General features: G+C 44.2%; 2 protein-coding genes across 2 annotated transcripts in view; one reads left to right on the top strand and one right to left on the bottom strand.

Moving 5' to 3' along the window:
• Window positions 1-24,252, bottom strand: part of LOC111959806 (potassium voltage-gated channel subfamily E member 2) — a 367,483-nt gene that overhangs the window by 302,425 nt on the left and 40,806 nt on the right. The window lies entirely within an intron of this gene.
• LOC111959947 (gap junction alpha-8 protein-like) lies at window positions 1,922-6,835 on the top strand. Its single transcript, XM_070437605.1, has 2 exons — window positions 1,922-2,336; window positions 2,708-6,835. The coding sequence occupies exon 2, from the start codon at window positions 2,723-2,725 to the stop codon at window positions 4,313-4,315; it is 1,593 nt and encodes a 530-aa protein (XP_070293706.1). The 5' UTR covers window positions 1,922-2,336; window positions 2,708-2,722; the 3' UTR covers window positions 4,316-6,835.

Below are 24,252 nucleotides of genomic sequence, written 5' to 3'. Positions count from 1 at the left end.
AAGACCCAGATTGTTGGGTCCAGTCCAAAACCCAATGAGAGCGTGATCACTTACTGGTTGGTGGAAATCCCAGGGGAGGGTTCAAATGAGACATGAGAATGTAGTGGTGTAGAAAGGTGCCGTGGCTTGCCTCCACTGGTGATAATCCATTTAAATCCCAAAGAACTATTGTTTTGTATCTAATGATGTCTTAAATGTATCAATTCTAACTGTCCTTATAGGTGTGTGGTAGTCAGTACATCTCAATTTACAGTAGTTTGTGATACAGTTTCTGGTCATTTTCAATAGAATGCTCTAAATGAATAGTATGTGCATAAATCTCCTATTGAGTACATGAACCAACTCTGGGTCATGAGAATGAGATCGTGGAGGGGAGATTAAATGTGTAAATCTAAATAAAAGTTCTGTATAGGTTGCATAAAACATTGGCCATTGACTGCAACATAACTCTATCCCCTTCCGTTGAATCACTGCACCAATGGTTTCCTCTGGAGCCCAATATTTCAACAGTTTAGATAACACACAAACAATTCATTTATTCAAATAAACCTTTCCCACGTCTGATTGTGGCTTGTATGTATCTGCCATCTCAAGTATTGGCTTGGTGAGAAGTAGGACTGTTCAAAGTTCAAATATGCAGGTGTTATATAGTATACAGTAGTATTGTAGTCACTCATCTTTTTTGACCGTTTTACATTTATGATCATAAAAATGGCACTCAACTGAAAATGCTCATGTTTCTGGCCGTAATATCTATATTAGCCACAAACAAGTCATGCATTGTAGTGTATTCCAGACTGTAAGTATGAGAATGTGTGTGTTCGCATGTGTATGCGTGTATGACAGGTGATAAACATGCCACTGCGACATGCTGTGTCACCTCCAGAATGATGAAGCTCTGGCCTCTTACTGCCATCCTGTTATTGTCTCCTGCTCTAATGCTAGGCTCCTGAATTATGGCCATGTTAACAACAGGGTCAGAGAAACACTGGCATAGAGAGTGTGAGAAAGGTTGCCTTGTTATGTATGAATGATGGGTATTTGAGTTTGACAGTATGAAGCTCAATGCAATTGTGTATGTATTGTATTTCAATTGCATTTATCTTCCTGTGCCAGGCACTGGGTTGAGGTAAATACAATGTAGAGAATGTTGTGGAGTGTTTTCAAATGTATAAAATCCTTGAGAATTTCTACATCATTTTAAGTAATTCATGAAAAAATTTGATTTAATTTGACAAATCTGCTGCAAATCTGTTAAAGTGCTCATATTTGTTTATTAGAATATAATGTAATGATGTTGTAGATGAGTCTTAATGTAGATGGAAAGATAAAAGCGAGCCATAAAGCGTTGACATTTTTGCCTTACCTGTACCTGGAAAGATGGTTTCTAAAATAGAGTCCTTGCTACATATCCTTTCACTCAATAGCTGAAATTCTTCACATTCTAGACAGATCATTCAAACCTGTGACACTAACTGACTATGGTATGTATCGAACATACACATGACATGATCCTTACTCAGTTCTTAATCATAAACTAGTCACCAAAGTAATGTAGATGAAAACTGAATTCTCATTACAGTATTGTTGTCTTGCTTACCATCTAGCCTACTTACCATTTATAGCCTAATCAACCCGAATGCATGTCACATATCATATACTGTGAATTGTATGAGAATATGAATGGTTGCAATTTAAGTTATTTACAAAAAGTACACCTACAGAAAATACTTTCTCTCCGTAGAAGACTATAAAATTAAGCTACCATTCACAATTAATAGCAATGACAATATGACCATGGATGAAATGAAAACCAAAAACCAAGTGCAGGTCCACGAGGAAATTCACCCCCATCCCCCCACTTCTCATAGTGTTAAAGCCTGGCTCGGTCTCTGCAGGCTGATAGTAGGACAGTCGCCAGTCAGCTGCTGTGGTTCTCTCTGTGTGTGTGTGCGCGCATGCGTGTGTGCGTGCGTGTGTGTGTGAAGGGCTGTATTGAGGAGAGCTGCAGAGGGGATGTACTCGGACACCACAGAGCCAGGGCACCATGTTGCTTTGGGAGCCTCAGGCCTGCTCCCATACATCCCACTCTGGGTCTGTTGATCCTATTGTCTCCTCCGTCACCACGCATCGCCCGGCGAATAAAGGCCGTCTGGCTCCAAGCTTAAATATTGCAGCAAACTAAAAACCAACCATCAGAGCCGATTCATTCACATCTGCTCAGTGGGGCAACAAGGACAGGGCTTTAGGTGGGAGAGGGCAGAAGTCTACTTTTCCCCGCCGAGTGCCAAGAGAACAGGACAGGACACTACGACTTCGCCGGAGCCGCATCTGTGGCAAGTTAACTATTTGTTAACATTAAACCAAATATCATACCTTACAGATGTAAATATGTGGGTTATGGATGTGTTATTGCTAGTTTTCATGAAGGGTTGATTTGGTGACTAGTGGAACAGTGCTTTAGTGATAGGCTGTGCAGAGGGACTTTAACTCGACAGATCGCTGTTCTTTCGCCATTATTCAGATTTTGTCATGCAACAGCTTTTTAGCTGAACAAAGACATTGCGATAACCGTGTGGTGAGGGACAGGAATTTTGGAAGTTCCGCTGCTTTCCACGTGTCTGTTTTTAAAACCTCTCTCTGTCTCTCTCTCTATTTTCTCCACCCTCCCTATCCCCCTGCGTCCACCACTTCATTCTATCTACAGCGCTACGGACCGATCATGGGTGACTGGAGCTTTCTGGGTAATATTTTAGAGGAAGTGAATGAGCACTCAACGGTGATCGGCCGGGTGTGGCTCACGGTCCTCTTCATCTTCCGCATCCTCATCCTGGGTACGGCGGCAGAGTTTGTGTGGGGCGACGAGCAGTCAGACTACGTCTGCAACACGCAGCAGCCCGGTTGTGAGAATGTGTGTTACGACGAGGCGTTCCCCATCTCCCACATCCGCCTGTGGGTTCTGCAGATCATCTTTGTGTCCACGCCATCTCTGGTCTACGTGGGCCATGCCGTGCACCACGTCCACATGGAGGAGAAACGCAAGGAGCGCGAGGAGGCCGAGCTGAGTCGCCAACAGGAGCTGAGTGAGGAGCGGCTGCCACTAGCGCCTGACCAGGGCAGTGTGCGCACCACCAAGGAGACCAGCACAAAGGGCAGCAAGAAGTTCAGGCTGGAGGGCACCCTGCTGAGGACCTACATCTGCCACATCATCTTCAAGACGCTGTTCGAAGTGGGTTTTGTAGTGGGCCAGTACTTTCTGTACGGCTTCCGCATCCTGCCGCTGTACAAGTGCAGCCGCTGGCCCTGCCCCAACACCGTAGACTGCTTCGTGTCCCGGCCAACAGAGAAGACAGTCTTCATAATTTTCATGTTGGTCGTGGCTTGCGTCTCGCTCTTCCTCAACTTTGTGGAGATCAGCCATCTGGGCTTGAAGAAGATCCGCTTCGTCTTCTGGAAGCCAACCCCGGGGCAAGCCCAGGGTGAAGGCCTGAGCCCCCTGCCCCCCCCAGTTGGGATCCTCAAGAGCCTGCCTCCCCTGGCCGTGCCCTCCATCCAGAGGGCCAAAGGCTACAGGCTGCTGGAGGAGGAGAAAGCCCCGTCCGTGACCCACCTCTATCCTCTGGCAGAGACGTGCATGGAGGCAGGGAGGTTAACCCCCCTGGCCCCGCCCTTCCAGTGCATGGAGGAGAAGGCGGAAGAACTGAGGCACACGGAGGATATTTCTAAGGTGTACAATGAGATCCTGCCCTCCTACGCCCAGACCACCGAGATAGGGGAGGACACACTACCACTACACCAAGAGGAGGAGGAGCAGGAGCAGGTGGTGGAGGAGGAGGACAAAGAAGAGGAGGTGGTGGAGCAGGATGTGGTGGATGGAGTGGTGGAGGAGGAGGTGGTGGATGGAGTGATGGAGGTGGTGGTGGAGAAGGATGTGGTGGATGGTGTGGTGGAAAGGGAGGAAGAGAAAGAAGAAGAGCAGAGGGAGGAGGATGAAGAAGAGAGGGAGGTGGTGGAGGAGGTTGTGGTGGATGGTGTGGTGGAAAGGGAGGAAGAGAAAGAAGAAGAGCAGAGGGAGGAGGATGAAGAAGAGAGGGAGAAGGAGGTTGTGGTGGAGGATGTGGTGGAAGAGGATGTGGAGCAGGAGGATGCGGTGAAGGAAGTTGTGGTGGTGGAGGAGGAGGTGGTGGTGGACGGGGAAGGGGGACCTCCAACCGAGGCAGAGATGGAGGTGACTGATACGATAGAAGACACCAGACCACTGAGCAGATTGAGCAAAGCCAGCAGCAGGGCCAGGTCAGACGACCTCACCGTATGAACCTGTGAGAGAAAACACACGCACACACTTACACCGAACACAGGAGAACATACACCTAACTCTAGACAACACACACTTAAAACAGCAGGGCTTAACCAAGGGAAACACATGTAAATCCAACAGGGATAGATTCAATCACAAGTTGCATATTACCCTTATGACGTGGGCAACATCATTCAACAAGGCAAAGAAAGATCTGAGCCTGTTTGTGAGATAAGTGAATATTATAAAAAGTAGCGGTTAACAAGAGGGATAGATTTTTTTTCATTAAGCGTGTTCTTATGTAGAAAACGTAGAAAGGGCAAACATGCAGAAAGGGGAAAGATGTTTACTTTAACAATAACCAATGAAAGTTCAGTAATGTTTACATATTCTGGTGGGGTTGAATGGGTAGGGGAAGAGATTGAGCATATATTCCTATCTGCAAGGCAGTAACATTACTGTAGGCAGGCAAGCACTTTCCTTCCCATACAGTCAGTGACAGACTGCAATTATGTAGTTGCAAACATCTTGCAGGTGGACGGGCTCTTATACACCAAGTCCTTGCACAGAAAAATCATGTAACAAAATTTACAAACTTATGACCGACTCTTCAACACTAAGTTGATAGTCATTTTTTGGATCAATAATAGCATAATTTTGGCACACATTTCCTAGAGAACAGGGAACTCTGTGCAAGGCCAATATAACCCTCATATCAACTCAATTATGCTTAGATTTACATTTCTTTCAAATGAAGGGAGATTTGCATCTATGTACAAGAACATATCTCTCCCTTTCATGTTTATATACAGCGTTGTACAGCCAAAAAGCTGGGTAGTGGAGAAAAACAAACCCCAAAAATACCACATGTTGAATGTCTCTTTTCAATGTGATTCTACAGCTCATCTTTTGGATTGCTTATATATTTCGTTGCCTATATAATGCAGAAGTGTGAACTGTTATAATGTCTTTTTGTGAAAGAGAGGAGTGCTGGTTTTGCCCGATCACAGACTGGAGCATAGTAACAACCTCAGGCCAAATCCTCTCTTTTCGCGCTGTACAAACAGGCTTCAGAGCGATAAAGATCACGCACGATCAGCACAAAGTATTGTGGAGCCACAGACAATAAAAGAAACCACTCTCACATATGAAAAACAAGCTTCCTTGACATTGTTGTGGGGGAAAAATAGTTTTACTTGATTTTATCTGCCCTTGATGTTCTTTGCCCCTGTACAAATATGAAATACTTGTTTACTAAATTTTGAAAGACAAACAATAAATGGTGAATCTCATTGTACATAAACTATCATCCTATCTGAGGTCTAATAGCAAACATAATGTTGAGACAGTTTAAGTTATGATATTATGTCTAGCTAAATTACTAGAAAACAGTAAAGAAACATCATAATGCTGCTCAAGTCACTGATTTGGTAGGGAAAATTAAGTGCTTATCAAAATTGAATCATTATTTCCATAATTACCAAAGACTTGCTTTGCAGAACTTTGACCTTTCTTATCTCTGTCCCAGAGATGTTTTTATTTTTACATGTTTAAAAAGTTGTTAGAGAGCAGAATTCTCTCTTACAAGTACTTTTTAAATTAAAACAAAAAAACAATTCCCCATGAAAGGGAAGCCTTAAAGTATGACTTATGTGTATGAAATATTTCTATATTTTTCTCTCTTGCTCTCTCTGCTTTATTTAGATTGCTTTCCAATGTATATTTTTTTTGCTTTCTTTTGCTTTCCAATGTATAATTGTATGTGCTTTCTCTGTAAATGTAAATTCTCAGATGTCTTTGTAAAGGTTAAAGCACTTCCATTGCTCTGGGAACTATGTGAATGTCATGTCTTAAATTCAACGTTTTTCCCTTAGCTTTCAAATAATCCTTTGTACATGCAAACCCCCCCTTAAATATGTTAGGGAAATGTAAAGTTTGTCTGCAAATAACTGTACTTGCTTCTCAGTCAGTGCTGTGCCTTAAAGCAAAGCATTGGTCAATGCAGCAGTGGGTTTATCCAGTGGCACAAATCAAATGGTGCAGAAAAGCCACACGCACAAGCACGCACTCACACATGCATACACATGTGCATGCACACGCACACACACTTCCAGTGTTGGTTTTGGGGGTATGATCAAACGGCTCTAGACAAACTCTGACAGAAAGGCAGCTTTGACCCCTTTGTGACCCCTAGCCACTCATTTGCTTCCCATAAGCCAATGCTTTGACAACCTTGTGAATGAGACAACAGGCTTTTCACAAATGCAGAATAGTTTAGCACATTTCAACACTGAAATATATTCCAAAAACAAAATGTGTTCTGGTTCTCATGTGTGGTAAATTCATATAACTGGTACATATGTGTTTTGTGTTTCAAACAGTTCCCCTTGCTTAATCGTTTGTAAGAACATTTGACTAATCTTTGGAAAGAAAAGATAACTTTTTACTAACTTCTAGTCCTCTTTGCTCCTAGTTGTGTGGCTGTATGATCTTTTGGACAGTGAACCAAGGCAATAAAAGGTCACACGTGGGCAAGAAGTGTTGCGTCAGTGTTTCTCTTCAAACTACTCTCTCTCTCTCTCACCCCCACACACACACACTATACAAACACACTCACACACAAACATTTTGCTGACATCTGATGCTTTGCAGCCTATTGCCACAGTACATTACTTACCAGAGAATTCTGAATGTACATGGTTAAACGTGTATCAAGTGTTAGTGAGTATTTACTGCCCTCTGTTGGCAAAGATAGTGACTCAGTCATTTACGTTTGAAACAGCTTTACAAATACTAAGCAATAAGCCCTGCCGACTGCTAACTACTGGTTATCAGGTTACTTTGATACATCAGTACAAAAGATTGATGAATATAGAAAAAGTGACTGACATGTATAGAGCAAACTCATTCCAGGTCTCAGGTTCAATATACATGTTACTTTGTAAGAGTCAATATATGCTAAAATACTCAGAAAACTCTCATGTTGCACCCTAAAAACCTAAATGGAATAGAGGAAGGAAGTCCTGCTAAGTCAGACCTGTGTGTGAACTGGACTGTACTACTATACATACAACGATTAGGTTGTGTGTGTGTTTGTGTGTGTGTGTGTGTGCCAGAACGAGAGTGGGGTGTTGTGTAATTTCTCAAATTTCACATCTCATGACTTTTTCTTAGTTGTCATTGCTGTGTCATCGCTGCCTCAGCAATAGCTGTTCAGACCTAGGGCCTCTGTGCTATTATCAACTTGAAACAATCACATTTATAGTCATGATTTTAGAATGTAAATCTTGGTGGGGCAAAAAAAAAAAGAAGTGGGATCCATGCCAGCAAAGCCACTATGTGACACAATGCTAAAAAATACATTAATTGCACTATAATGGTGACAAACGGTGCCCACAAACTGTTAGGGCCTACATAAAGCTGTCCCAACAGCAGTCCCAACACCTTACCACTGCTACACCTGGCTATCAGCGGAGCCTTGTCTGGCAGCGAAACAGTTAATTCAGCCTCATTTGCTACCTTTAAAAAAACATAGCTGATATGGCTGACTTGCTTAAACAAATGTCGTTTCTAATGACAATTGAGCTGTACAAACTATGGCATAAGGGGACGACAAGCGTATAAGAGGCAATACGTAATTTCGATTAAGACATTAATGAGCGAGCTAGGACGGACGTAGTCAATATAACTATTTGTTTATCCCTTTTGAAATGTACAGCGACAGAATATAGAACATGGGCCGTTCTTACAGTGTTTTCCCTGTACACCAAGTCAGAACCGTAGGATAAATAAAGGGGGCATATAAGCAGACAATGATAGCTCTTAAATTATTCAATGATTACATTTATCTAAAACAGGTTATAGGCTACATGTGCACCACCAATAGGCCAAATTATTAGAGTGAGGCACATGGGCTTCTAAAATCTTACTACACAACATACACTTAGTATTACTTTCTTAGCTACAGTATACATATCTCCCTGGCATATTACATAATTTATGCAGAAAAATACCAGACGTTTTCGGAATCACCATGTTGTGCTGTGCTCACTTGACCAGGAAGGGGGCGAGTTGGTCCTTCGTAGGCAGATTTTGTTGTCAAAGTTCTCTGGATTTATGTTGTTTTCAAAAGAACTGGGAACAAGGTCGAATCATGATGACATCATTGATCTTGAGGTCGTAGCTCTAGAAAGAGGCCGGATTTAAAATTCCGAGTTGGATTTGAGCTTGTTTATTCCCAACTTCCCAGTTGTCTTGAACTCACTGAAGTCAAGTTTTCGCAGTTCTGAGTTAACAGTTGTTTTGCGTGCGGCACAAATCATGCTTCATCGACAGCATTGCAAATGTTGAATGTTTAGCATTTTAAACTTGGAAAAGAGACCCTTAATCCCAGATTTGGGACCACACAGTCACTCCATTGAATAGCAGGCTAGTGATTGCTTTGCTATAATTGCAGTTAGGCACCGTCACTGATTCCTTCCAAACCACTCATTGTTGAATTTGTAATTTCCAACTTGTTGTGTAATGTTTAAGTACAATGGCCGATGAGCACCGATACGTTTTATCTATAATTTCTCTTCATTATTTGTCTTCATATGACAAGGATTAAAAAGGATTTTCCAGCAGATTGTCGACTTGGTTCATGATGATGACTGCTAGCTAAGAAGAACCATGATGGCGCCGGAGGGGATGGCTACCATCTAATTGGCTCTTAACCAACCATGCTATTTTTATTTATTTTTTTCGCATTGTTCGTAACGTGTTTTGCACATAATGTTGCTGCTACCGTCTCGTAGGACCGAAAAGAGCTTCTGGACATCAGAACTGCGATTACTCACCTCAAATTGGACGAGGAGTTTTTCTTCAATGAGTCGGACGGGAGGGATATACTACAGACACCCGACCAGGCTCAGATCCCCATCATTCGCTAGAGAAGGAAACAGATTTCACGGAAAAAGATCAGGGTGCCTTGTGAGGATCAGGCGACGAGTGGCTAATCTGCCTTTGCCTTCCGTCCTGCTAGCTAACGTTCAATCGCTGGAAAATAAATGGGACGAACTGAAAGCACGTATATCCTACCATTGGGACATAAAAAACTATTTCACCTAGTTGTGGCTGAACGACGACATCAAGAACATACAGTTGGCGGGTTATACACTCTATCAGCAGGATAGAACAGCAGCCTCTGGTAAAACATGGGGCGGGGCCTATGCATATATGTAAACAACAGCTGGTTCACGATATCTAAGGAAGTCTCAAGGTTTTGCTCGCCTGAGGTAGAGTATCTCATGACAAGATGTAGACCATACTATCTACTTTGAGAGTTTTCATCTGTATTGTTTGTAGCCGTCTACATACCACCACAGACCGATGCTAGCACTAAAACCGCATGAGCTGTATACCGCCATAAGCAAACAGGAAAACGCTCATCCAGAGGCGGCGCTCCTAGTGGCCGGGAAACTTAAATCGGTCTTACCTCATTTCTATCATCATGTTAAATGTGCAACCAGAGGGAAAATAATTCTAGACCACCTTTACTCCACACACAGAGATGCATACAAAGCTCTCCCTCACCCTCCATTTGGCAAATCTGACCATAAATGTATCCTCCTGATTCCTGCTTACAAGCTAAAATTAAAGTAGGAAGCACCAGTAACTCGGTCTATAAAAAAATGGTCAGATGAAGCAGATGCTAAACTACAGGACTGTTTTGCTAGCACAGACTGGAATATGTTCCAGGACCACATCTGTCACTGGCTTTATAAATAAGTGCATCGAGGATGTTGTCCCAACAGTGACCATACATACATACCCCAACCAGAAGCCATGGATTACAGGCAACATTCGCACTGAGCTAAAGGGTAGAGCTGCCGAATTCAAAGGAGCGAGACTCTAACCCAGAAGCTTATAAGAAATCCCACTATGCCCTCCGACAAACCATCAAACAGGCAAAGCGTCAATACAGGAATAAATCGAAACCGACCCGTTGCACTCACGTCTGTAGCCATGAAATGCTTTGAAAGGCTGGTCACAGCTCACATCAACACCATTATCCCAGAAACCCTAGACCCACTCCAATCTGCATAACGCACCAACAGATCAACAGATGATGCAATCTCTATTGCACTCCACACTGCCCTTTCACACCTGGACAAAATTAACACTTATGTGAGAACGCTATTCATTAACTACAGCTCAGCGTTCAACACCAAAGTGCCCTCAAAGCTCATCACTAAGATAAGGACCCTGGGACTAAACACCTCCCTCTGCAATTGGATCCTGGACGTCCTGACGGGCTGCCCCCAGGTGGTAAGGGGAGGTAACAACACATCCGCCACACTGATTCTCAACACGGGGGCCCCTCAGGGGTGCATGCTCAGTCCCGTCCTGTACTCCCTGTTCACTCATGACTGCATGGCCAGGCACGACTGGCCAGGCACAGAGACCTGACCGTGTGGTGCAAGGACAACAACCTCTCCCTCAACGTGATCAAGACAAAGGAGATGATTGTGGACAACAGGAAAAGGAAGAACGAGCAGCCCCCATTCTCATCGACGGGGCTGTAATGGAGCAGGTTGAGAGCGTCAAGTTCCTTCACATCCACATAACCAACAAATTAACATGGTCCAAGCACACCAAGACAGTCATGAAGAGGTTACGACAAAACCTATTCCCCCTCAGGAGACTGAAAAGATTTGTCATGGGTCCTCAGATCCTCAAAAAGTTTTACAGTTGCACCATCGAGAGCATCCTGACAGGTTGCATCACCGCCTGGTATGGCAAGTGCTCGGCCTCTGCCTGCAAGGAACTACAGAGGGTAGTGTGTACGGCCCAGTACATAACCGGGACCAAGCTTCCTCTATACCAGGCGGTGTCAGAGGAAGGCCCTAAAAATTGTCAAAGACTTGTCAAAGAATTGTCAAGGACATTGAGGATATGGATATGCCTAAATTGAAAAGGAGTGCCTAGCCATAGTGTTCGACTGTGACCGTTTAGATCAATACCTTAATGGTAGGGACTTTATCACCGTGCACATTGATCACAAGCCGCTTAAGGTTATCTTCAAAAACCTCTTCTGTCTGCCCCAAAGCGACTACGAAGGATGATCCTAAAGCGTCAGTCTTATCAACTACAGGTAGTATACAAGGAATAGAGCTTCACATTGCAGATTTCTTCTCCAGGGTAGCACTACCAACAACTAGTCACCTGCAAAATTGGACAAATGAAACTGTATATGCTCTACCGGCTGAGTTTGAAGATGTGAACCATGTTACTGATCAACACATCTCCCCGCAGACACAGGATGCTATCAAAGCTCATTCAGCAGAGGACAAGACTTCTCGAACACTTCAGTCTCTTATCCTAAGAGGCTGGTAGGACACAAGAAAGAGTACGCCCATCCCGGTGAAGGACTACTGGACATACAGAGACAAACTCACAATGCAGGAAGAGGTTGTCTACAAAGGCGACAGGGTGGTAGTGCTAGAAACTCTACGCCCGAGGATTCTCTCTTGTATCCATGCAGAGCACTCCGGGGTTGAAGCCAGTCTTGGGAAAGCCAGAGACTCAGTATTCTGGCTCAACATGACCCAAGAAATGAAACATTTTGTGGCTGTGTGCAGCATATGTAATGCTAATCTACCTAAGCAGCAAAAGGAAACGCTGCAGCCACATGATATACCAGCACGTCCTTAGTCTAAAGTGGGAATGGATCTGTTCACAGTCAAGAACATTCCTTTTCTGATTATAGTGGACTACTATTCAGATTTCTGGGAGGTGGAGAAAGTGATTGACACAACAGCCGCTTATAAATTGTCAAAGACTCCAGCCACCCCAGTCATAGACTGTTCTCTCTACTACCGCATGGCAAGCGGTACCGGAGTGCCAAGTCTCGGACAAAAAGGCTTCTCAACAGTTTTTACCCCCAAGCCTTAAGACCCCTGAACAGGTAATCAAATGGTTACCCGGACTATTTGCATTGTGTTCCCCCCCCAACCAACCCCTCTTTTTACGCTGCTGCTACTCTCTGTTTATCATATATGCATAGTCACTTTAACTATACATTCATGTACATACTACCTCAATTGGGCTGACTAACCGGTGTCTGTATGTAGCCTCGCTACTTTTATAGCCTCACTACTGTTATTTTTCACTGCTGTTTTTATTTCTTTACTTACCTGTTGTTCACCTAATACCTTTTTTGCACTATTGGTTAGAGCCTGTAAGTAAGCATTTCACTGTAAGGTCTACACCTGTTGTATTCGGCGCACGTGACGAATAAACTTTGATTTGATCATCTACTGTTCTAAGCATCAGTTTAGCAGATATGGCTTACCTGACAGTGGTGTAGTTACGGATAATGGGTTCCAGTTCACGAGTCAAGACTTTGCTTTTTTTTGCAAAAGCCTGGGAGTTCCATCATGTGACCTCCTCACCCTACCACAGTCAGAGTAATGGGAAGGTGGAGTCAGCAGTGAAAATAGCAAAGACTCCTCACAAAGGCTATGCAGCAAGGCACAGATGTGTGGCAAGCCATTTTGACATGGAGAAATACTCCCACAGAGGGCTTCGGCAGCAGTCCAGTACAGCGCTTAATGTCTAGATGCACTCGCTCTCTGTTGTCAACAACTCCAAAGCTCCTCGCACCAAAGGTCATTAGGGATGTTTAGGCACACAAGTGTGCACGTCAGGACAAGTCTAAACATTACTATGACCAGCATGCAAAAAATGTACCGGTAATAAAACAAGACCAAGCTGTCAGAGTGCTCCTGTAACCTCACGCCAGGGATGCCACATAGAGTATTGGCACATGCATAGGGCACATCAGCGCAAGGTCATATGAAGTGGAAGTAAAGGGCCGACATACGCCCAGTTCAGGAGAACATAGGGCACAGGAGGGCCACATGGGAAGACTGAATATCCTCTGGATGGTGTGGGCAGGACACATAATGAGGAGACAGGGAAGACCCCCCACCAGGGCAGTTATCTCTGCCGACTGTGCCTCCACAATTTTAGGAGGATGTGGAAAAGGAAGGAGAGGCCCTGAGGCTCCCAGAGGTGTCCAATATCCCAGAGGTGCCCAATATGCTACCAGTGCACCACACTAGGACAAGGGGTAACATAAGACCGTCCCTGCGGTCCCTTAATTATTTTATTATTATTATAATGTTTTTTTTTTTAGAAGGACAAATGGAAAAAGGTATTGACAGTGTAAATATGTATTTTCACTGTGGTTTTAAAAATGGTATGAAGTGCTCAAGCTAATTTATATGAAAAGAAAAATGTTGAGATAATGGGCATAATGCCAACCCAGAGATGGCGCTAGCGGGGCACTTATCTAGGATAGATAAACAGGTGCATTATGAGTGTCTGATTAGGATGTCGTGACCTGTACCATGTAACACTTGAGTAAAGGATTATGCTAGCATCTTATCTAACTCTCTGATTTGAGTTACTCACATGCACATATTAAGGAGAAGTGCATCTAAAATTCCATGCATAACAGTTGTATCTTTTAGCAATGTTTATTATGAGTATTTCTGTAAATTGATGTGGCTCTCTGCAAAGTCACCGGATGTTTTGGAACTTCTGAACGTAACGCGCCAATGTAAACTCAGATTTTTGGATATAAATATGAACTTTACCCGAACAAAACATACATGTATTGTGTAACATGAAGTCCTATGAGTGTCATCTGATGAAGATCATCAAAGGTTAGTGATACATTTTATCTATATTTCTGCTTTTTGTGAATCCTCTCTTTGGCTGGAAAAATGGCGGTGTTATTCTGTGAATAGGCACTCACCTAACATAATCGTTTGGTTTGCTTTCGTCGTTAAGCCTTTTTGAAATCGGACACTGTGGCTGGATTTACAACAAGTGTATCTTTAAAATGGTGTAAAATACATGTATGTTTGAGGAATTTTAATTATGAGATTTCTGTTGTTTTGAATTTGGCGCCCTGCAGTTTCACTGTTGAAGAGGTGGGACGCTACCGTCCCACGTACCCGAGAGAGGTTAAGTGCAAATGCCAGGGCATTGTTGAACACACACCACCAAAACCCCTTTGTTTTGAAACACACACATACACGCCCACACACGCACGCCTTTCCTGAAAGCCTTTTTTCTCCGGGACAGGCTGTGAGATAGAGCGAAAAGACAGAGTCCCTTCGTTAAAGGTGAGATACCGCTTTAATACCCGTTATTTAATTCTAAATCTTTAGTACCGACCTTTTAAAACATGTTATAATTAATTAACCAATTTTACTGCCCAATATTGAAACATGCAATAATGTTTTTATGTATAAACATTGTTGTACAACAGTTATACATCGTTACCGACACCAGTACTACCTTTATAACTTCTTGTCTTTAAAATCGTGCCCAAATGAAACGGCCTCGTACTCTTTCTAGATCATACAATATGCATATTATTATTACTATTGGATAGAAAACACTCAGAAGTTTCTAAAACTGTTGAATTAATCTGTGAGTAAACAGAACTCATTTGCAGCAAACTTCCATACAGGAAGTGAAAAATCTGAAAACGAGGCTCTGTTCAGGGCCTGCCTATTCAACTGGCTTATTTTATCGATATGCATGCACTTCATACGCCTTCCACTAAATGTCAACAGGCAGTGGAAGGTGGAATGGGGTGTCTAGCTTGATCTGAGGCCGAACAAGAGCTTTGTGAGTGGCAGGCCGGGATTTTCTTTGTCTTCGAAGCGCGCGCTGGGAGCTCGACATTCGTCTTCTGAAAAAGCGTTCAGTTTACACGGCGAATATCTCCGGCTCTGATCTTTATTGGATTACATATGATAATAAATCATAAAGTAGTTTTTTTCAAATCGAGTTTATCAGATTTATTCAATGTTTATGGGACTTTGGAGTGTTCCGTTCTTTGCGTCAAGAGAGGATGGAATGTAGGAACCTTGGCTAGCATTGGTATGGCCGAATTCGACAGAAGAAATGGACATTCTAAAGCCACAAACAACGAATATATTCTGGACCAAGGACTCCTTTGTACAACATTTATGATGTTATTTCGTATTTCTGTGTAAAATGTTGACTCCTATTCTCCGCCGTTTTGGTGAGCGCTTGTGCTCACGAACTAAAGACGCAAGCTGTATGTATGGTAAAGTTATTTTTAAAAAATCAAACACAGCGGTTGCATTAAAACCAGTGTATCTTTCATTTGCCAGTACAAACAAGTATTTTTATGTAAAGTTTATGATGAGTTCTTTGGTCAGATTTAGGTGAGTGTCCAACAATTATCTCCGGAGATTCTGGTTGAATCGATGCTACGTATTCACAATGTATAACCAGGATTGTAGCTATAAATATGCACATTTTCGAACAAAAACATAGTTGTATTGTATAACAATGATGTTAGTAAGACTGTCATCTGATGAATTTGTTTCAAGGTTAGCTGATTAATTTTATATTCTTTTGCTGGTTTTGGCGAAAGCTACCTTTGCGGTGAATAAATGCGTTTGTGTGTTTTGGGAAGTGGTGGGATAAGCAGATATAATTCATATATTTGTGTTTTCGCTCTAAAAACACTTAAAAAATCGGGGAAATATTGGCTGATTCACAAGATGTTTATCTTTTCATTGCTGTAGCACATGTTATTTTTCATAAATGTTTATTGAATGAGTATTTGGGTATTTTCACGTTGCTCTCTGTAATTATTCTGGCTGCTGTGGTGCTATTTTTGATGGTTGCGCGTGCAATCGTAAAACTAATTTATACCTCAAATATGCAACATTTCCGAACAAAAACATAAATGTATTGTGATAACTATGTTATAAGACCGTGTACATCTGATGAAGTTGTTTCTTGGTTAGTGACTAATTTTATCTCTATTTTGTCGGCTTTGTGAAAGCTACCTATGCGGTGGAAACATGGTGAAAATATGCGGTTGTGTGTTTGGCTATTGTGGTTAGCTAATAGAAATACAGTGTTTTCGCTGTAAAACATTTTACAAATCGGAAATGATGGCTGGATTCACAAGATGTTTATCTTTCATTTGCTGTATTGGACTTGTGATTTCATGAAAATTATATTATATGATATCCCTGTCCTGTTAGGCTAGGCTATGCTAGTCAGCTTTTTTGATGAGGAGGATCCCGTATCCGGGAGAGAGAAGCGGTAACCTTTAAATGTTTCTGTTTATAACTGTCTGTTGTAGGAAAGACTGTATTCGTATAAAATAAGACATAGTTTTGAAACGCACATACCCATTTTCCCAGAAAAGCCTTTCTCCGCGACAGACCGGGGCGAGAGAGAAAACGACAGATTCCCGTTCGTTAAAGGGTGAGATACAGCTTTAATACCCTTTATTTAATTCTAAATCTTTAGTACAGACCTTTTAAAACATGTTATAATTAATTAAACAATTTTACTATTCCTTTCTTACAGATCAAGGGCACGGTTATAGGTTTACCCCTGACATCCTGTCGTTTCCAATTCACCGCCGTCATGACAGGCTCTTGCTCGCAGGATATCCCACACAAGCCCCGCTCCGTAAGTTTTCTAGGCACAAAGTAGTTCACATCCAGACAGGCTTTGGAAAATACATTCAAACAAGCAGATTTTGTAGCATTTCTACTATATCTGACATGTTACCGTCGTCTTAAAAAAAAAAGTCAATAAACATGTGGGTAAAGTGTACACTTTTGTTTCACAGTAGATTTGTTTAATACCATCAAGAAACACCTGATTTATCCCACTGTATTAATTAATAAGTGGGTTGGAAAATGAATCTGTATATAATTATACATATATAATTTGTATCTACCTTTCCAATTACTTTTAGAGTTTGGGATTTACAAATGTGTGCTCTTCATGTAACGGTTTTCTTCCATTGGTGAAGGAGAGGACCAAAATGCAGCGCGGCTAGTGTTCAACATATTTAATAAACAAAGAGACGAATAAGTGAACACTATACAAAATACAACATAACAAATGTGAAAACGAGACAGACCTATCTGGTGTAGAACACAAACACAGAGACAGGAAACAATCACCCACAAAATCCCAACACAAAACAAGCCTCCTATATATGATTCTCAATCAGGGACAACGATTGACAGCTGCCTCTGATTGAGAACCATATTAGGCTGGACACAGAAACAGACAAACTAGACACACAACATAGAGATTCCCCCCAGCTCACGTCCTGACCAATACTAAACAAGCAAAACACATAAGAACTCTGGTCAGGACGTTACAGTCCCCCCTCCTGAGGGCTCGGTAAGAAGAGGGTCTGGGTGGCATCAGTCCGCGGTGGCGGCTCCGGCGCAGGACGAGGACACCACTCTACCACTGTCTTTGTCCCCCTCCTTAGCGTCCTTTGAGTGGCGACCCTCGCCGACCTTGGTCTAGGAACTTCACCAAGGCCCCCCTAGATAGAGTAGCTCAGGACAGGAGAGTCAGTCAGGACAGAGAGGTAGCTCAGGACAGAGAGGTAGCTCAGGACAGAGAGGTAGCTCAGGACAGAGAGGTAGCTCACGACAGAGAGGTAGCTCACGACAGAGAGGTGAGCTCAGACGAGTGCTACGACAGAGAGGTAGCTCACGACAGAGAGGTAGCTCACGACAGAGGGGCACTCCCGACAGAGGGGCAACTCACGACAGAGGGGCAACTCCGGACTGAAAAGCAGCTCCGGACAGAGAGGCAGCTCCGGACAGAGAGGCAGCTCCGGACTGAGTGGCAGCTCCGGACTGAGTGGCAGCTCCGGACTGAGTGGCAGCTCCGGACTGAGTGGGCAGTCTCCGGACTGCGTGGCAGCTCTGACTGAGTGGCAGCTCATGACTGGTGGCAGCTCATACTGAGTGGCAGCTGATGAGTGGCAGTCATGACTGAGTGCAGCTGACGGAGCGGCTCATGACTGGAGGGCGTCATGACTGAGGGCGGCTCATGACTGGCTGGCGGCTCCTGACTGGCTGGGGGCTCTGGCAGCTCTGATGGCTGGCGGCTCTGGCAGCTCCTGACTGGCTGGCGGCTCTGGCAGCTCCTGACTGGCTGGCGGCTTTGGCGGCTCCTGACTGGCTGGCGGCTCTAGCGGCTCCTGACTGACGGACGGCTCTAGCGGCTCCTGACTGACGGACGGCTCTAGCGGCTCCTGACTGACGGACGGTTCTAACGGCTCGGGACAGACGGGCGGTCAGATGCGTGGAGCAGACGGAGGCTAGACGGCGCTGGGCAGACGGATGGCTCAGACGCGCTGGGCAGACAGATGGCTCAGACGGCGCTGGGCAGGAGATGGCTCAGACGGCGCTGGGCAGGCGGATGGCTCAGACGGCGCTGGGCAGGCGGATGGCTCAGACGCGCGCTGGCAGACGGATGGCTCAGACGGCGCTGGGCAGACAGATGGCTCAGACGGCGCTGGCAGACGGTGGCTCAGACGGCGCTGGCAGACAGATGGCTCAGCCGGCGCTGGCAGGCAGATGGCTCAGACGGCGCTGGGCAGGCAGATGGCTCAGACCGGCGCTGGACAGACAGCGGCAGTGCAGGCGGTTGGGCAGACGGCCGACTCTGACCTGCTGAGGCGCACAGTAGGCCTGGTGCGTGGTGCCGGAACTGGTAGTACCGGACTGGAGACACGCACCTCAAGGCTAGTGCGGGGAACAGGAACAGGGCACACTGGACTCTCGAGGCGCACTATAGGCCTGGTGCGTGGTACCGGAACTGGAGGTACCGGGCTGAGGGCACGCACCTCAGGGCGAGGGCGGGGAGAAGGAACAGTGCGTACAGGGCTCTGGAGACGCACAGGAGGCTTGGTGCGTTGGTGCCGAACTGGAGGTACTGGGCTGGAGACACGCACCATAGGGAGAGTGCGTGGAGGAGGAACAGGGCTCTGGAGACGCCTATATATATGATTCTCAATCAGGGACAACGATTGACAGCTGCCTCTGATTGAGAACCATATTAGGCTGGACACAGAAACAGACAAACTAGACACACAACATAGAATTCCCACCCAGCTCACGTCCTGACCAACACTAAACAAGCAAAACACATAAGAACTCTGGTCAGGACGTTACACTTCATGTCATTTTTCGTTAAATCCAGTTCGGATTTAAGTATAACCTTTGACTGACGCCTTTAGTGAGATGTCTAATGCTTTAATATTTAATAATTTCTGCCCTCCGAATTCATATTTAAGGGGCATTTTTCGCGCCATTATTGGTTACATTGTTTTCGTTTGAACTTGCAGACAGGCACTAAGAACAGCGGGAACGTTTCCCTAGTCAGCGCCATTATTTGTGCAATGCCCCTTAAAGTGTTGCTCTGTGCTACCCAGTGCAATGCCCCTTCCTCCTCCTCCCTTCTAGTAATGGGTCATTCGCAAACCAGTCGGCTCTAAGAACCGGCTCTTGTAGGTGAACGTTGGGAGCCGGCTCGCATATCAGAAGAGCCGAATCTATTTATAAAACTATAAAAAAATTAAGATATGAATAATCAAAAGATTTAAATGAATAGAATTAACTAATTCAAAGAAAGATAATATAGGCCTAAATGCTCAAGCACACACACATTCGTTCTGACTGTCTGCTCAGATTAACAGCCTTACCTGTAGTTCCTGTCAATCAGACATGCAGTGTCAACCAATGAACCAAAGATGCGTGAGGGAGGGCCGAGCCAACTCACTCACAGTCACACACTTAGCAGCCCAGGAGACAGAGGAAGGACAGCAGTGAAAACAACAGCTGGAAAACGAGTCGGAAGCACAGTAGCATTTGGATGCATTTTAATAATGTAGACAATGTTAGAGCAGTGTAGAATTTGCCAAAACAAAATGTCATATAAAGCCGGTTCTACGCACAACCTACACCGGCATATGCGAACTTGTCACCCAACTGTGAAGCTAGCTTTAGCGTAGCTTCAAGAAACTAGCGGGTCTGCTAGTGATAGTGGTAGAGCCAGCACCTCCACACGTGGAGATGTATCCACTCAATCAAGTAGGCCTACTCCACGACCCACAGCAACGCAGTCTTCTATGGACCAGTTTATGCCAAAGTCTATGTCTGTAGTAAAACAAGGCCAAATTGATATTGCATTGGCTAAAATGATTGCCACCGATTTCCAGCCAATTTCGATTGTGGAAGACAGAGGTTTACAAACTATAGCAATAGTCTAAATCCAATGTACACAATTCCAAGCAGGAAAACCCTTTCAAAATCACTTATTCCACAACTATACGAGAACACACAGGCTTCAGTGCGGTAAAGAGTCCAAAAAGCTACTGCAGTTTGCCTTACCACTGACTGACTGCTGGACATCAAGGGTAACCACTTATTACATGTCGGTTACATGTCACTTCATTGAAGATTTTTCGATGTTTAGCTGTCTTCTAGACTGCTTTGAGTTCAGCGACTGACACACCTCAGAGAACTTGGCAGAGGAACTGTTGAGAGTGGCCAGAGAATGGCAAGTAGATGGAAAAGTGGTCTGTTGTGTTAGCGACAATGCAGCTAACCTAACCAAAGCCATGAAATGTTTAAAATGGACTCATCATCCATATCTTGCCCACACAATCAACCTGATTGTAAGAGATACTCTGAAGGCGATGAAGCCCACTGTGGACAAAGTGAAAGCAACTTTGGAATACTTCCACAGGAGCACAGAAGGTGTTGAAAAACTAAAGTCTACACAATGCCAGATGGGGACGCCTGAGCTGAGGCCTAAACAAGACTGCACTACAAGGTGGAATTCAACATTTTAAATGTTGAAGCGGTTTCTTGAGTCAAAGGATGCCATCATCTCTACCCTGGCCATTGTCAATGCACCTGTTGATGCTCTGACCCAAGAGGAATGGGAGGTGGTGGAGAAGGTGTGCAGAGTCCTGGAACCATTTGAGCAGGTCACTGTGGAGATCAGTGGAGAGAGGTACAGTAAGCAGTTATTACTACATCATTATTTAATCCAGTATTATATATGTTTATGAGCAGTAGATGAGAATGTAGTATTAGTAGACAAAACATGAACCTGAACTAATAAGTTACTGTTCTCTCTTTTCAGCTATGTGACAGCCTCAAAAACAATACTCTTTTGTAAGGGTCTGTAGCGAATCACAGCCAGCCGCCAGAGAGAAGCAAATGTAACCACAGGACATGTGACAGAGTTGATGGACACCCTATGTTCATCAATGGACAGAAAGTTCCACAGAATGGAATAGAATCACGTGCTATCAGAAACCGCTGCACTTGACCCCAGGTTTAAGAAGTTAGCCTTCAGTGATGCCAGAGCGAGTGATGAGGCTCTTCAAAGAATAACCTCAGCAGCAGGGAGGGACAGCCCCAGCAGTCAGCTGGCTCAAGCACCAGGGCAACAGGAAGAAGAGGGATCAGATAGAGCAGAAGCACCAGCAGTAGTGCCACACGTCTGCTGTTTGATGAGAGAGCAACTGGGGATGCAGCATGAAGGAATCCCTCAGCAGATGCCATAATGGAGGTCCGATCCTATTTGGAGGAGGGAGACTCTGCATAGTGGCCACATCCGTTCCCTCCGAGAGGGTCTTCTTGAAAACGGGACAAATAATTACTGAGAGGAGAAACCCCATCAGCCCCTCAAAAGTGATGCAGCTTGCATTTCTGAATGCAAATCTCCCATAAAAGCAAAATATGGTCAGCATTGCTGTGTGCTGCTGGTTATAACATGGCAATAAAGAGAGAGAAAAGAGGGACCAGTTTAATGTTTTAAGTCGGATGCTGCAGTTTTGCAAATTATTTATTTTTCTTTGATATGGTGCAATATTCTATTATGCTGTTCAGATTGTATTCGTTTTGAATTGTTAGATTTATATGCACTTTGTTAATATACATTAAAAAGTTATACTTTAAATGCAAATATTAAATAGCATTCTTTTTCATAACAAACCAATGCATTTTTAAATACATTGTGGTTAAGGTAGAGTATGATTTCATTTAATAATTTAATTAGAATTGTTTTAACACCAATCATAGTCAAACTATCTCAAATCAAACAAAGTTTATTTGTCACGTGCGCCGAATACAACAGGTGTAGAGCTTACAGTGAAATGCTTACTTACAGGCTCTAACCAATAGTGCGAAAAAAAGGTTTGTGTGTGTAGGTAAGTAAAGAAATAAAACAGTAAAAATACATTTGAAAATAAGAGTAGCAAGGCTATATACAGACACTGGTTAGTCAGGCTTATTGAGGTAGTATGTACATGTATGTATGGTTAAAGTGACTATGCATACATACACCAAGATGGCGTAGCAGTGTAGACGTGTATTTTTTAGTGCTCTCGTGCACATTGTATTTTTTCGTACTTCTTGTATATATATATATWTTTTTTTTCTATCTCTTTTCGATTTTCAATTCGATTATACCTTCCGGTAACCTACCTCACCCAATGTGGTACGGAATCGCTATCATTTTTTATCTTTGGAACACATTCACGAACCCCCAGTAGCTAACCAGCTACAAGCTACCAGCTACAAGCTACTTAGCCATTTTTAACCGATGCTAGCAGCTTTTACCGTTGGAACTGTGGAACACATCAAGACCTTCCATTAGCGTAACCAGCTACATGCTAAGCACTTACAAGCTACTTAGCCATTTTTAACCGATGCTAGCAGCCTTTACTTCGGCACAGACACCAGCCCTGTTATTAGCCTGGATATTACTCACCAATTTAACAGCATCGGACTGTCTCTCGACAACAACGCCGGATTCCTGCCGTAATCCCTGAGCCACTACTCTTGATCCTCACAGCTAGCCTGCAGCTAACGCAGCTAGCACAGCTAGTGCCACTGGCTACGAAGCTAGCATCAGTTAGCAAACACAATTCTACAATCACAACCTCTCTCTCGCCATCCGGCCTGGATTCTCTGTCGACACGACCACATCTGGTCTGCAGACGATTACCCCATCCGCTGTACCCTCAACCGGCCTCCGTCTGAGCAGACCCCTTCGTCTGAGCAGACTCACCCCCCGGGCTACTAACTTTAAACCCACGCGTGCTAGCTTAGCGGCGACTTCCCTGCTCCATCTACGGCTGCCCCCTGGACACTATGACACCTGGCTACATAGCTGATGCCTACCGGACTGTCCATTAATTTACGGTACTCCATTCTGTTTACTTGTGTTTTATCTGTCGGCTCTGTGTTTAACTCAGGCTCGTGTGTAGTTAATCCGACCCTCTCTGCCTAGTCGTCGCCATTTTTACCTGCTGTGTCTGTGTTAGCTGACTAGCTGCTGTTAATCTCACTGTTGTTTTAGCTAGCTCTCCCAATCAAGACCTTGCAATCACTTTATGCCTTACTGTATGTCTCTGCCAAATATCAATATGCCTTGTATACTGTTGTTCAGGCTAGTTATCATAGTTACATTGTTTTGGTTTGCAATGGACCCCGTAGTTCCACTCTCCGTACCTCTGATACCCCCTTCGTCCCACTCCCACACATGCGGTGACCTCACCCATTGAGACCAGCATGTTCAGAGATACAACCTCTCTTATCATCACCCAGTGCCTGGGCTTGCCTCCGCTGTACCCGTGCCCCACCATACCCCTGTCTGCACATTATGCCCAGAATCTATTCTACCACGGCCATAAATCTGCTCCTTTTATTCCTTGTCTCCAACGCTCTAGGCGACCAGTTTTGATAGCCTTTAGCGCCACCCTCATCCTACTACTTCTCTCTGTTCCTCGGGTGATGTGGAGGTTAACCCAGGCCCTGCATGTCCCCAGGCACCCTCATTTGTTGACTTCTGTGATCGAAAAGCCTTGGCCCCATGCATGTCAACATCAGAAGCCTCCTCCCTAGTTTGTCTTACTCACCGCTTTAGCACACTCTGCCAACCCTGATGTCCTTGGCCGTGTCTGAATCCTGGCTTAGGAAGCCCACCAAAATTCTGAGATTTCCATACCCAACTATAACACTTCCGTCAAGATAGAACTGCCAAAGGGGGAGAGTTGCAATCTA

Source organism: Salvelinus sp. IW2-2015, linkage group LG36, assembly GCF_002910315.2.
Source record: "Salvelinus sp. IW2-2015 linkage group LG36, ASM291031v2, whole genome shotgun sequence".
Lineage (NCBI taxonomy): Eukaryota > Metazoa > Chordata > Actinopteri > Salmoniformes > Salmonidae > Salvelinus > Salvelinus sp. IW2-2015.
The sequence above is the reverse complement of the archived record's forward strand: the minus strand, read 5'-3'. Positions and strand labels throughout refer to the sequence as shown.